This window comes from Temnothorax curvispinosus, unplaced genomic scaffold, assembly GCF_003070985.1.
Source record: "Temnothorax curvispinosus isolate PA1 unplaced genomic scaffold, ASM307098v1 QBEX01004937.1, whole genome shotgun sequence".
Lineage (NCBI taxonomy): Eukaryota > Metazoa > Arthropoda > Insecta > Hymenoptera > Formicidae > Temnothorax > Temnothorax curvispinosus.
In genome coordinates, this window is record NW_020214717.1 from 356,675 (window position 1) to 371,724 (window position 15,050).

Genomic DNA, 15,050 nt, shown 5'->3' on the forward strand with positions numbered 1-15,050 from the left:
GAAGCGCGTCGTCGCGCCGACGACGCCGACGACGCGACGCGACGCGACGCGACTCGACATCCGCGACGGCAATAAGTGATAAAAAATAAATAGGGCTTTAAACGGACACGCTATATAACCGCGAGCGACGCAATTTATCTCGGTACTTTTCCCCCTTCCCCTTACTAGATTTCAATTTAGATCCATTAAAATGTAAATCAGCGAGGGTATTTGTTCGAGCGCGGAAGAATCGAGCTACGTTCTTTTTCCCCCCCGGGCTTCTTTCCGTTGACTCTGTACTGACGATGGTCGGTTTGTTTTACGGGAAAAACACCGATTAATACCGACGGCGAATGTACATCGGTCGCCGATATTGGCCAATTCCAGTTTAACGGTGTAACAAACGATGAATCCTAAATTAATCGTAAAATTTCTTCCATTATTTTGCTTTATTTCACTGACGCGGATAAGTGCAAAATCGCTTGCATCTTCAATGAACCAGTAAAAATTGATATATTATCCGTTTAATATTTATCAACAGTAACTTGAGGAAGATTAATGAGGTTGGCTATGTGCGTATGTATATAAATTTTCATTAATAATATATAATCGTCCCTAATGGTTCCCCTGTAAAATTTGCATCGTTTAACTTAGCTATCAGCTTAAACTATTAATTTATAAACTGTGCGTGGGATGTTTACTCTTAATATTAATTATTACGCAAACGAAAGAAAAATCCCGAAAATAAATGGAGCGGAGCTATTAAAAAAAAAAAAAAAAAAAAAAAAAGAATTTTAACCGAGTGTAAACGAAACGTTATCTAATATAATGGGAAAGCAAATGATAAATTATTAGTTGGGAGAGGTGTGATCAGATTGCTCGACACGATAAAGCTCGGCGAAATGAAAAGGATAGGAAGCTGCTTAATAATTGCTTAATGCCGCGACCGATCTCCATCGCACCGGGGGAATTTAACGGTGTGCCCCGCTCGATTCCCGAGACGATATGTCTCGCGTTGGAGACTATTTATTTTCACTTACGCCGGTCAGTCGTCAAGGCTCTCGGAGGGAAAAATTGGCCATCATCCATCAACCTGACCTTTCCGCGGCACAGGATCGGGGAAGCACGGCTGTGTTACACGCGGTCGGATATAGGTATAACACACACCGTTAGCCCAGAGCGCCCTTTCCCTCGGCGGATACCGGGTAAGAGCATTAATGAATCCTGCTCGGTCACTCCGGCTTGGCTTTCGACGAATTGCCTTTCATTGAATTAAGTTCGCCTCATAAAACAGTGATTTCGCAATGAAATTATGGGAGTCTGTTCTCTCGCGCGGGTCCCACGGTGGAGAGCTGAGACCATGTACGAATTTTGCTTTCAGCATTCTGCTTCTACGAATTTATGGGTGGCGTCGACGCGTACACCCCCAGTCCCCGCGCGATCATTACGGTTATTATGCCTGTTACGGTTACGATGATTGTTATAGTCGTTATAGTCTTGGCCGCCATTAAAGTGCTTATTACGGACATCCATCGCTTAGGATGATACGCCCTTGGATTTTCACGCTACACTTTGGAGCTCTTGAGCTCGTCCCGGGAATATCCTATTCCGCGCTGAAATAGAATACTTCTCAAGCAAAATTCCGTTCAAATAAAACGGCTTTCAACACGGCCTTTAATCAGAAAACTGTGAAAATCGCGAAAATCGCTTAAAGAAGTTAATTAGATGGCTACGAAATCCTGAAAGCCTTTAAAGAAATCACGTTTACTTTAAAAGAAATTTGTACATTTATTTATTAACCCACCAAATTAGCAAAGTATTTAATTAATTATTAAGTACGAAGATGTAATCTGATATTATTAGACGAAACTAAACGTTAAATGTAAAATTCGAACTAAAGATGTTAATTTAAACTAAACTGAGATTTAATCACGGTAATTACGGATCTTTCACTATTTAATGTTTTTACTAAAAACGGAACAACTATTATCAATTTCTAATATGTATTTCAATCTGCATAATGTGAGCAAAGTTAATAGAATTTTTACAATGGGAAAATATTTTTCCATCATATGTATTCTTTCTTCAAAACATAAAATAGCTAACGCAAAATTAGCAAAAGAATTCTTATCGGTACATAATTGAAGGGTAAAAAATTACAAGGGGAAAAAATCAAAGTCCACTTTGTGTCGAAATTAATCTGTTTATGCTATCTTGTGACATTTTCAACGAACAAAATGATTCTTATCTGTTTCGATCAAGAACAATAAAAATTCGTTGGAAATAAGGTCGAAAGATGTATCGTGCTGGGGAAAAACAATAGTCCACGCGCTTGTAGGGATAAGAACCATCCAACATAAATGTAAACACTAACAATAAGTAAACACTATACATATTCCGATATTCATTGTTAGTACTCTCAATAGCTTCCTAAGATATCTGAGGTCTCGAAACTTAAAATTGTTGTTTCCCTCGAAATTACTCCGGATGGACATTGAGCATCGTTTTTCCCCTGTACTCTTCAACTGTCACCGCAATCGTATAATTATAATCGACTGCAAAAATTAAATATTTAAAATACCGCTGCAAAATATTTTCTTTCACCGATTCGCCATGTTTGTACGGCGCCATAGTACACATCGATGTACAAAAACTGAACATCTGTCAAACGATGATGTTCTCCGCGCCCACATAGATTCGCTGGCTGTTCCCGTTTCACAACAACAAGTTTACGAGCCAACGAAATTCCGTGATAGACTCCGTAACAACCACGCATGGACGCAGTGTTGTGTGAAAAGCGATATTCTTGCCGGGATCTATCATATGCCGCGAGCACGATGATAACGCACTCAGAAAAAAAAGCCATTCTCTTTGTTACTCGCCCGTATGTTAGTCTTGTTGATAAACAAAAATCCGATAGTACATGTATATTTATACATATACAATAGCTTTGGTTCCGTATCGAGACGGACACGCGAGGAGAGTAATCTATTTTCCAATGTAACATAGACGAAAACTATCCGAAAAAAGACGTGCCACGATCATCGTCGAATCGAGTAACTGATGCGATCGGTAAACTATATATGAAGGGTAAATAACAAAGCTTCTCTTCTACGGGTATTAATTTAATTCTTAAAGGCTACTTGGGTTCACATTTGGACCTAGAGTCTATTTCAAACGCTCATTCATGTTGCTAAAATTGCACCTTCAAAAATCGACGTTTTTGAACAATTTAATATTAATTATTGACAAATTTTTTAATTCTATTATTTTCTTCAGTCTTTCCTACCTTGATTTCACGTATAATTTTTTTTTTAATTTGGTTGATTAGACCCTGCAGAATTATACGCGAAAGTTGCGAGGACCATACATGGACAGCGTAGCCTCAAGTGGTCGAGACTTGAAGTGTAGCCTTTAAGGGTAGAGATTTAGTTACCGCGTAATCCTCGGCGCGCATAATGCGAAAGGAATTTCGCGCGTTTGAAGCAGCGTGTTAATAAAATGTTGCATGCGAGAGACATAAATCGCCACACTGAAAAAGGTTGCACAAGTGGGTGCACGCAACAACAGCACTCGCCATCGTATCCTCACAGGCACTTTCGAGTTTTCATCGCCGTTGTTCCCTCGCTTTATCAGTTATTCCTGCGATGACAATAATCAGTGCATACGTACAATATTACATTGTGTATATTAAATGCACATCTCGAGTGAAGTAATTGGAATTGATGAGCAAATGGGGTAACATAATGATTTTCCAATGATAAAATGAGCGCAGCAACTTTAAACTCGTTAAAAAGTGTACGTATGTGTGTGTGTATGTGAGTGAATAAACGGATTTAAATAAATAACCATTAATTTTATCATCGGAAAGTGTTCTTCGCATTATACTCAAAGGTATTCATTAACATTATATATTATTTATTTATGTTTATATTTATTGAACCTATATCTATAACAATTATATAATCCATATATCATTCATATATCATTATATACATGTCTATATATCATTTTCTTGTTTATCTGTTATTGCTTCTGCAAACACCAATAGTATCATGAATAATTAATGTGTTTGAATAATTCAAAGTCTTCTATATGTACATATAACAAATTCGATAACAGCAATTTTTTAACAAAGATTTTGATATATTCTATTATTGAACTATTTAGTATATATTCTATTTATTATTTACTAGATTTTACTGTTTTGGTATTTACTATATTTTTTTTTTATTATTATTTAATATTTAATACTATAAGTATAATGATTAATTATGTCCATTTCTATATCAATGCAGATTAATTTAATCTCGGTTTAGCTTACTTTTTATCTTTTCCTAGTTTTTAAAATTTCCTAGTTTTTAAATCTACATTGGTAAAAATGGATATAAATCTTATGTTAAGTTTGTGTTTGCGAAAATTTTTTTGATCTTTTATTTATTCCAAAATAATTATTGATAGGTACTATAATTTTATTTCTAAAAAGTCGATTCTACGTACGTTGATATTTTACTTCATTAAGCGTGGGTGCAAATTTTGAACTTACTGATCTTCATAATCTTCTAACTTGCGCTACCAAATGATTCCTTTTATGGTCTCCATCTTCGTGTTGCCTCCCGAGAGATTCGGTAATCGTGTTGCGCAACGATCACCAAAGGGGTGATAAAGGACAGAACGGGATTAAGGACGAGGGAAATTCGTGGACGTAACGGAGAATGCAGTTCCATCGACCGCGCGTTATTGCGCGGACGGCAAGCGATATCGTCACCGCGTTGCGATGTGTATCTTGAAAGAGTGCAAACCGGATGTAGCTCGAGGCGAGACGATGATCAATCGCTGCGCGGCGGTCAATCGATTCGCGTGACATCGCGGGAACGTATACGATGTCGCCAACTGTGTCCACCTACTTGGCGAAGAGGGAGGGAGATCGGGAACACGGACTTATCCATCATGCTCCGGATGCGGGACAAAGGATAATAAATGGCCGCGACGCGATCCCTCGCGAGTATTTGAAAAGATGGACCGGGATGGACGCGCCTTCGAGCTGCACGCGACTTTAAATCACGTCGGCCCACAAGCGTCACCGCGCGATACAGATACCGGCCTCTGAGAGCAGACGCTTCATGCTTGAGTTATCTCCACTCCTGTCGATACCTACTGAATACTATCATGAAGAATACAAATTCAAACGTCCTTCCTGCCTCAGATGCCAATCGCGGCGAATATAAATGGCGATGCGTTTCATACCCAATATTATATATTTCATAGTAATTCTGAAAGAGAGAAATGTACACGAGGAATGATCGATCCAGTTCGTCAGGCCGACGATTGCTGTATCGAAAGTTTTGTTTTAATACTTTAACGTATTTTACTATGGCTATCTAATCGAGAATCAATACTAGTACACATAAAATGTACTTCTATTTTCTTCAACTCGCATATCCGGTTCGAATTACAAGTCAAATATCGAAAATTATATGCATAATTTGAGAAAAACATACCGAATCTCTTTTTATTTATTTTATAGTACATTTAACAATTATAGAAATAAATCCTCTTTTTAATGAAAATATTAATGAAAATATCATTAATCGTAATTTAATTAAATCTTCAATGCTCAATATTTTGATCATTAAAATTAATAAATTAATAATAAACTCGAATTAAAATCTATAGCTAAATATTTATACTGATATAATTATATGTTTATTTCTATTACATGTATTTATTTGAACAATGTAAATGCGATGTTTCAACACAATATATTTTACATTATACACAAAAGCGTGTGACTCTTTCCACGTTGGAATTATTTGTTATCTCGCTCCTCTTACGCTTGTCAATACAAAATCCATTAACTGAGAGGCGTTCGCAAATCGCTTACGCTGCTTTTATGACTTCTTCATCCAATATAAAACATCGACCTTTCGATTTCCCTTTGATTGCTGGGAATAGTCAGAAATCGTGGAGAGCGAAGGACGATACGGTCGACCGGAGAACAACCTGGATGCTTTTTTTTTCTTCTAACAAGTCGGACACGAGATTTTTGCAGCGTGAAAAAACTGACAGACCTGAACTATTATAGGAAACAAAACATCAAATCTCTGGAGTCGAACGGAAATCGTCCAGCTTTACTAGGTTCGACATCTGTGATTCGCGGGATCCTATACGTAATCTGAAACAAGTCGTGGAACGTCACGAGAAAATATCCTCCAGAAAATCTAACGTCACATTGGCTTTACCATGTGAATCCGATTGAGATTTATCTTATATGGTTAAATCACGTTCAATTAAATCATAAAATGGAACTTCCAACGAAAGTTTTACCTTACCAACTCGATTTGAAACATAATTCCTGCTTCTTCCAGAAAATATTTAGATTTTATTATTTGCATGCTCGATATTGGGAAAGAGAGAGATTTTTAATTCGTAAAAATATAGAATTATTATTTTTACATCGTCGTTTTCTATAACATTCATTAATACGTTACGATAACATTTGTGAGACCGAATAATATTCAAGCGATCGATAGAAAAAATATCTAAGGCAATTTCTAAAAATTGAATACAAGTGCATGGTCACTCATAAAATCTATCAAATGCGATAACACAGAAAGAGACTATATACACAGTAAAAAATCGTGTGTCCAAATGTTAAAATTTTCTTGTGCTACCAAGATTTGACTATTATTTCAATGTAAAATTAACATACAACAGCTATGTTATTATTTTCGTAACATTTTCATGTGTTATATTAATGTCAACGTGATAACTTAACACTTTATGTATGTCATTTAGAAATTGAATATTATTTTGAGTCCTTTTAACATAATTATTTCAAAAAATCAACACGCTTTAAAGTTATTTTAACATAAACAAAAGTTAAAGTAAATCTTCAAATAATCGTAAACTTTGACATACAAAATAATCAAATTTACTACAATCAAATGTTCAAAACAACATTTCTCTTAAGTTGAAATAACTATCGTTTATTCAAATATGTTATATCGACATTTTTTACAAGTTATTTTTACATTATACTTAAAGTTAAAAGAACAAATATAAATGTAAAATATAGTGTCAATAAATTAACATTTCTAATTTGTCAACAAGTAACACACGATGAATGAGTTATTTTAACTCAAAATTTAAAATGGACTTTCTGGGACATTTGAAAAATGTTACGATTAACATTTTATTTTTTACTGTGTATTCCACAGAGTACCTAGACTGCAGCTGATATGAAATTTTATAATCTAGAAGCATGTAACTAATGAGAATTCACGTCACGATCAATCCGAATTCTTTTCAGGACTTGCATACCGTCGACTTAGAAGAATTCAAGCACGGCGGGACCAATATCACTGCCTTTCGATTAGTGGACCCGGAGAAGCCGGAAATCCAGAAGGTAATTCAGGACTGGATCTACGGTGAGAAGCGCTACAATCGCGAGCTCGACATGGGACAGAACAGTAACAAGGTAAGATGCATCTCACATGGAAGTTAACGATAACCGGAAATGGATTGCCGTATAGGAAAGAGCAGGCCACTATACGGCGTCATATTGAAGTCGTTTATTTTACCGATGTCGATATTTCGCTCTCAAAGTTCGTCTCGGGTATAAAGTATATAAATATATAAATAATACCCGACGCGAGATATACGGCGTCGCAAAGTATAAGCGTACGATGTTATGTAATGCAAATGCAAAGATCGTTTCACGGCGAAATATGTTCCCGTCCTTAAAGCGGCCGCGCGCCGTCTCACGTAATAACACTCTAATTTCGCATTCTTCGCGCAAGCCCGCTTGACGGCCGCATCGATCTACTTCTTCTCCGGTTCTTTCGCTCTCGCGAAAGACTTAGCGCGAGCCGGCTCGCGCTCTTTGACATGGCCGAGAATAACGGGGGCGAATGTAATAATTGGGTATTACCCCCATTTGGAACTTGACTACCGCCCGTGAGGAAATTGAATTCCCTGTGACACGTGCCGATTCTCATAAGAATGCAAATACCGCAAAAGACCTGAACGACTGTCGTGTCGTCCCGTTCTTGATTCCGTTGAACGAACTCGCTGGCTATTAGTACTATGTGTGACGCGAGAAAATTAAAATCTTTGTGATTATACAGGCATGCACAGCACTACTTTATCACTAAATTACCTACGTTTCTTCTCTAATGAATTGAAGGCCAAGATAAAGTATAACTATGTCAAGCTAATCACAATATTCTGATTATTAAAAATAGGACGGTATATTAGCAAGATAATGCCCCCAATAAATTATCGCGTTTAATTTTACATGAATTAGCTTTTAATGTACGGCTTACCAAAATGTCATTTAATAGACACAGGAAAAACATTACAAATTAAAGCCAACCAAATTTTTGTTAGAAACAAATTGATCCGTTAAGAAAGTAGAAACTGCATCTTTACTATATTCAGTATATTTGCGTGAAATTATGTAAGCATTAAGAATACACAGACATGAACTTATATGAATATAACTGTTTTCTGTATATGTCTTGAGCTTTGGAGCGAAGATATTCAAATCCGAGAGTAGTAAAATTCCTGAAAGCTTTCGAATCTATCTACTTGGAGTTTTTGTTACTTTCCATCTGAGATTTTTTTTTCAATAAGGATAGAAAAATGTATCGATCAATATTATTCTATATTTCAAACTATATATATAAAGTAATTAATAAACTACACAGTTGGAATATTTGTGTTAAACATAACATAAATCACATGCAATATAAAACACATGTTTCAAACGGTCCACTATTTTTGTTAATTTAATATAGTTTTTAAATTATTTTAACAATTTTATATTTGTTAAGTTCAATTAACATAGCAGACATTTGTTAAATCTACACATATATGTATTGATTACTTTACACAAAAACTTTAAGCAGCATATTTTTTTTACAAAAGTATAAAAATTTCCCAGTGTACATATATACATATATAAAGTACGTACATCTAGCACGCGCGTGTTTATGCGTCCCAATTCTCTTTGTTGTAAATCTCTTGTATACCTGTGACATACTCCGCGTAAAAGATTCATCTAACAATAAGAATTATTTATTATAAGACAAAAAATTACATCTATATTAAATTCTCAGGTGATTTCAGTTTAAAATATTAAATCTATAAATAATAAAGCTAAAACACTTTCTAAGACTGATTGCTTGAAATAAGTGTAAATCTTAAAATATTTTTAAAATAATAATTTTACTAAACTAAAGCAATGTACACATCTCTGTATTATTATATTAACAAGCATCAGCATCAAGCTAGAATACTATTTTATTGTTATATTATACACCGCAACTGTAATATTATATTACGCAAGTTTATATCCGTACAGCGTAATGTTAGTAATGTTAATATGTATACGGCGAAACTACAAGCAAGTTGCTCTTCAATTCCACATCACATATAACTACCTTCTCGGTTCTCGGAAACCGCAAACACCTCTCCGTTTTTATGCGCGCGCCTCGAATTTGAAGAGGCCAGGTCAGATAGAACGTAGTCCATGCGTAAACATGATTTCCGTGTTAGTTTCGCTGCGGGTGCAGTTCGCGTACTACTTCCTTTACTTCCGTAAGCCGATTTCAAAATACAATCCATATACGAAGGCGAGAAACGTCGCGCGCGCGACTCGCAGCGTAGGAAATTACGTGTGCAGTTTACCTACTTCTGTGCCGAACACACTCTGTACACGGCGCGGCGTAATGAAACGACGGCAAATTAATCGGTATATACGTACATAGACGGCGTACATGAAAGTACACACGAGTTTGCAGGTACTTCCATTAGGTGTCGACATTTTATTGGATGTATCGATTAAGTCGATATACCGACGTCCTGTATGGCGTTACAGCGTAAGATTTAACGTCAACAGCGTCAGAATCTATACGAAATATAATAATTCATCAGATTTTCACATAGGACATGTACAACTTTGCTCAAAATTGTTAAAAGATTTATTATCGTCATATTATTATCACCCATCGCAACGTTTAATCCTCTCAATCTATGATATTAATTAAATCCTCTAAATAATGTTCGTAAAACTTACTTTTCGTACAATATAATAATGCATTACAGTGAATAGAAATTCATTAGTATTGAGTGACACGCGTACATAGATTCAAAGAGACAAATCGATTCAGAGACTAATCGCTTGTTTTTTGCTTAACGACTCGTTGATTGAGCGTCACTCAATTAATGACACATAGGTAACAATTAGGGAATGACTAATCACGATGTCTCGTGAAATAGCAGTCTTTGCTCCTTTATCTTCATTCATCTGTCAAGATTACTCGAGTCAGCACCCTCATTCTCACCATTGTTCCATTTATATCTGCAGCTTGTCGTCCTAACATGCTAACATATAATCTACTTTACGTGGTTCCTCACATATGTGCGTGAGTAAAGAAAGCATTTATAAATATATAGATATAACATATAACTATATATAAAACATAATTTTCGGAAGGATGCTTATAAATTACCAATAAAAAAAGAATCGCTAATTATCATTAACAATTATTTTCTTGATTAAATTTACATCGTTCTTACATCTTAAGTCTTAAGCTTGAAGAGCATAAGTCTGTCTAACGTTTTTTTTGCTAATAAATAATGGCTAATAAATATGGCTTGTGTCAAACCATCATATTTCGTTGTAGGAACATAAATACAGTCTGGTCTCGTAAACTTCGAGTGGCGTAAAATAAAAATTTAAGGATTTTAAGAGTGAATCTTGCACGATGCGTTGCTGCCACACGCCATAAAAGAAGCGAATATAACGAAACGCCAATTCGCGAAAAGCGAATTATATCGTCCGTCGCATCTGGCACGGCATCAACTGCAGAAAAGTTGAGAAGCGCGAATCCGTATATACGTTCGGCTATTTCGACGGAAGCAACATCTGCTGGGTCCAGCGCGCCCGGGCCCTTAAAAAGGCCAATTTGCTCGGACACGGTTGCACGTTCGCACAAACTTCCCAACAACTTTTTGCCGATGTTCTGCGGTATACGTAGCTGCAGTACCCCGTACGCGAGTATGTGACGGATCTGCTGCATCGTTCGTTGCAGCGCGTCGCGACATTATTCCGTAAAAGATGTTTTTTTTTATGTCACCTCCCTCTTTTTCGCATGAAAGTCGCGGTGTGATTCAAGCGCTCTAATATTTACTCTGTTGCCATATAGTGTGATAAAAAATAAGGATGTACTTCTTAAGCCTATTTTTATACAATCTATTTTTTAATAACATTACTCGTGAATTTAAAATGTTATTGCATAAAATTATAGTTAATATACAGATTATTTTGTTCAATATACCAGTCTGTTTGATATGTATACTTTTATGCCTCTTTACAAAACAACGATGTTCCTGAACGTTCCTGTGAAAGCGTAAGAATTTTTAATACAAATAAAATTATAATATCTAAGATATATTTGATCTCTATACTTGCAATTCTACTCTATTATAATTTCTATTCCTTGCAATTCCCGATTTATAAGAAAATATAGCAACAGAGATAATAAAATAAATTGTTAAATGTTTAGTTTATTTTTATGAAAGTGTCAATGTTATTTATGACGTGGAATTTGCAGAATTCTTATTTAATTTCATGAATGTCTGTTAAAATTAAATAATTTGGACAAATTAATTGATATTTAAGAGCGAACTTAGCAAAACACAAAATAAATTTAGTAAAATTCTAAAAAAAAATAACTAATTGAGATCAGTAAATAATTTCCGGCATACAAAGAAAACTCTGTAATCGTTGGTTTTCTTCCACTCTGTCTCCCTTGTAATTTCAACATAAATTTTCTTTTAGAAAAACGTATGATCCGTGACCCGTTCATAATGCAAAGAAAATAATTCTGCTCAGGCATGTGATAAATTGCATGTGGTAATATTAATAAAAAAGATATAAAAATTTAAAATTTTCTTCCAATCGCATTATACTCATATGGTCACGCTTACAGTAAGAACGAAAAAGATATTATACATATATAATAAATGTGTTAGGTCGAATTAAACAATCATTTTTGTTAGAACTATTACTGGCTAAGCAAAAGAATATTTTATATATATTCAAAACATTTCTTTCTCTCACTTATACTTTTGATCCTCACATTATTCAAAGCCTTCATAATTTCGTATATTTTAATTTTGATCAACTAATTAATTAATATAGAAAAAAATTACATATATTTCAAGAATATTAATCCACGTCTACTGTACAGTAATAATTCAACACATACTGATCTAATTTAAACTTAAGAGAAAAAATGCTATAATCGAAAATATTACTATCGAGAATACTGCTCGATATTAATTACTAATTAATAATTACTTGATATTTGTTTTCGAAATGTACAAATCTGTATTCCCTTGTCTTTTGAGACTTATTCACGGTAAAGAAATAATTGCACACAACTCTTTTTTATCAGGAACATGCCTCCGCGTACATTGTTTTCTGTCACATGACATAGGCGACAGAATTCGCGGTGGCTTTCCCGTGACATGGAGAGACAACCAATAGTTCACGGAAGATATATCATCGTGGCGACAGATAGTGCGTCTTCGATACTCGCTTCGAAGAGAGGAAAATAACGAAATGCCGGCACAAAGAAACTCTCTCTCTCTCTCTCTCTCTCTTTCTTTCTCGGTCGACTTTTTTGTACGATCTTATAAAATAAAACTTATAAAATCGTCAATTGGAAGTCGCAAAACGAATGGCGCCAAAGACTGCGCCATCGATTCGTGGCACGCAGAGACGCTAGTAATAAAAACTTTCTCAATTTGCCAGTTTCATCAGGCACAGTGTCGCAGCTTTACGAGGTGCCGCCCATCAGACTTCCCACCGTTAAAATTAGAAATATAAAAATTGCGGAATAATAAAGAAAAAGAGTAAGCGAGCTTCTTGAATAATCCGAATAATACCTACAGTTTTTCACACTCGGCAATTAATAAAAAAAATACTAAATATATAAAGCCTTAATCTTTCGATGATAATACATTCATTAGTTACTTTACTTTACTTTTGTTTTGTAGATTTTAGAAAGATTAAGAAATCAGATCATATATTCAATAACTTAAGAATACGTGAGCCGTGATGAATAAAAAGTAGATTGATTTCGTTCTTCTCCATCTATACAAACGGGAAAACGTTTTTCATTCTTATGGAACGAATCCTTCTAAGACCGTACAATTGACAGAAGACCTCCAAATAGACGTCTTATTCATGAAAGATTTATCAGTATATAAAAGACTATTTCTTTCTCCATTAATTTAAGGACGTTCTATAAACCCACACGCAGCCACATTTAAGAAAATATATAAATGCCTGGAGAATCAAATAAATGTATTGACATATGATTAATCCATTTTCTCAAGTAATATCGGTAATACCTTCCAGAAAAACAGAAATGTTTAATTGTCTCCTAACTCAATAATTAATAATTTGGTTTAGTGTCGTATTGCGCTTATACACACAAAGTATGGACAAAACATTAAGCAGCGCCAAGACATCATTGGAACAGTTATGAGAGTTAACATATAATCACAACATCGGCGCCGCCGATTCGAGTTTTAACGACGACATTACGCAAAGGCATCGTCACATAACGAACAATCACGTTTGGGCGAATTCCGTAACGGGGATATGTCTGTCCCTCGGAGGGATGTGGGCAATCCCATTACGAGCGTGTCAAAGCCAGGCTAATTAACTCAATCGCGTACACGCGGCGACAAACAAACGGACAATACATTGATTCGATTACAGACGGGGATACAGCCCGGTGGAATCGTTAGGACCGGCAACGAGCATAAGCTCGTTATTCCAGGCTTGTGCATAAATTGCAGATTATTTTGCGACACCACTTGTCCCGTAGACTTACGTAAGAAGTTCAACGCGGTAATTACACGGCACAATTTGGTTTCTTACTAGTTAGCAAGTACATCCGGGTTTGCGACTTTCTATGGGTGATCAAAGGACTATCTTTCTTCATTCCCAGTATTTCACGCATCGAGGACACGCAGTCACAGTTATCTTCTGTCATCGAATTTAACGCCCTATACACATTATATTATTATACGCCCTACATATATTACACATTATACTTTTTACATTATAATTTATAATTCTTTTAAGGTATAAAAAAATACTTTGTACTTACCTCGATTTTGGAAAATTTAATAATTAATTGTGCTTTTCTTTTCTTTCACGCACGCGTGGAGCAGAATAATCTCACTACCATAAAGGTAAGTTAAAGATACGTTTCTTAATTGTCAGACAAATAAAACAACATCTACTGCAGAAGTAATTTTAATATAATTTATTCTGATACAGTGCGTTTACATATTTTCTAATTTTCATAAGTTTTACGGCAAGAAACATATTGAAATTAATAGATGTGCTTTAAAAAAATTTCACGACGATATAAAACGGTCGTTTTTACGTTTATAATTCATTATTCGTAAAGTCAATGAAGCGTTAAACCGATCCAACATCTCACATTTCATATGAGTGAATTATCTGCGAAAAGCGAGAACGTTTAATCAAGAACGTCAATCGATTCATTTGTGAATATTGGAAACTGCAGCTCTATGAAATTGTACGATTATTATGTAGCATTGTCCGTATTGAATGTATTGTAGGTACTACATCGTATCAAAATATCGCGTAGACAACGAGCTATAGTTTTTTAATTTAAATTTCTTAAAATTAAAGAAAATACTGAAAAAAGATTATATTCTTTGATTAATTTTATATGAATCTTATTCTGATTATATGGAAGATTAAAAAGGTTAAAAATCGTCAAAATAGAAAATTACTTACAGAATTCTGAGGCGTTCTGTGTGTTCTTTATCGAGTAGAATAAAGGTAGTATTAAAATAAAATAAAGTGACATAAAATTTAGCCGCATGCTTTTTGGATAAAAGAAGCGTAAGGAGCTATCCCGATCGTAATCGTGCAATCGAAATCGATTTCCCGCTTGCTTACGAAGTATCGAGAAACTATCGGAATCCTCTTCAGATGTCATCCGAATTTC

The 15,050-nt window shown here is 35.1% G+C and overlaps 1 protein-coding gene across 3 annotated transcripts in view; it reads left to right on the forward strand.

The window, feature by feature from the left end:
* LOC112454271 (glutamate receptor ionotropic, kainate 2) overlaps positions 1 to 15,050 on the forward strand; it is a 236,688-nt gene that overhangs the window by 203,926 nt on the left and 17,712 nt on the right. For all 3 annotated transcript variants that reach the window (XM_025015565.1, XM_025015567.1, XM_025015566.1), the window contains exons 7-8: positions 7,292 to 7,459; positions 14,239 to 14,259. In XM_025015565.1, coding sequence (XP_024871333.1) covers positions 7,292 to 7,459; positions 14,239 to 14,259 — 189 coding nt within the window. The remainder of the gene's footprint in view (positions 1 to 7,291; positions 7,460 to 14,238; positions 14,260 to 15,050) is intronic.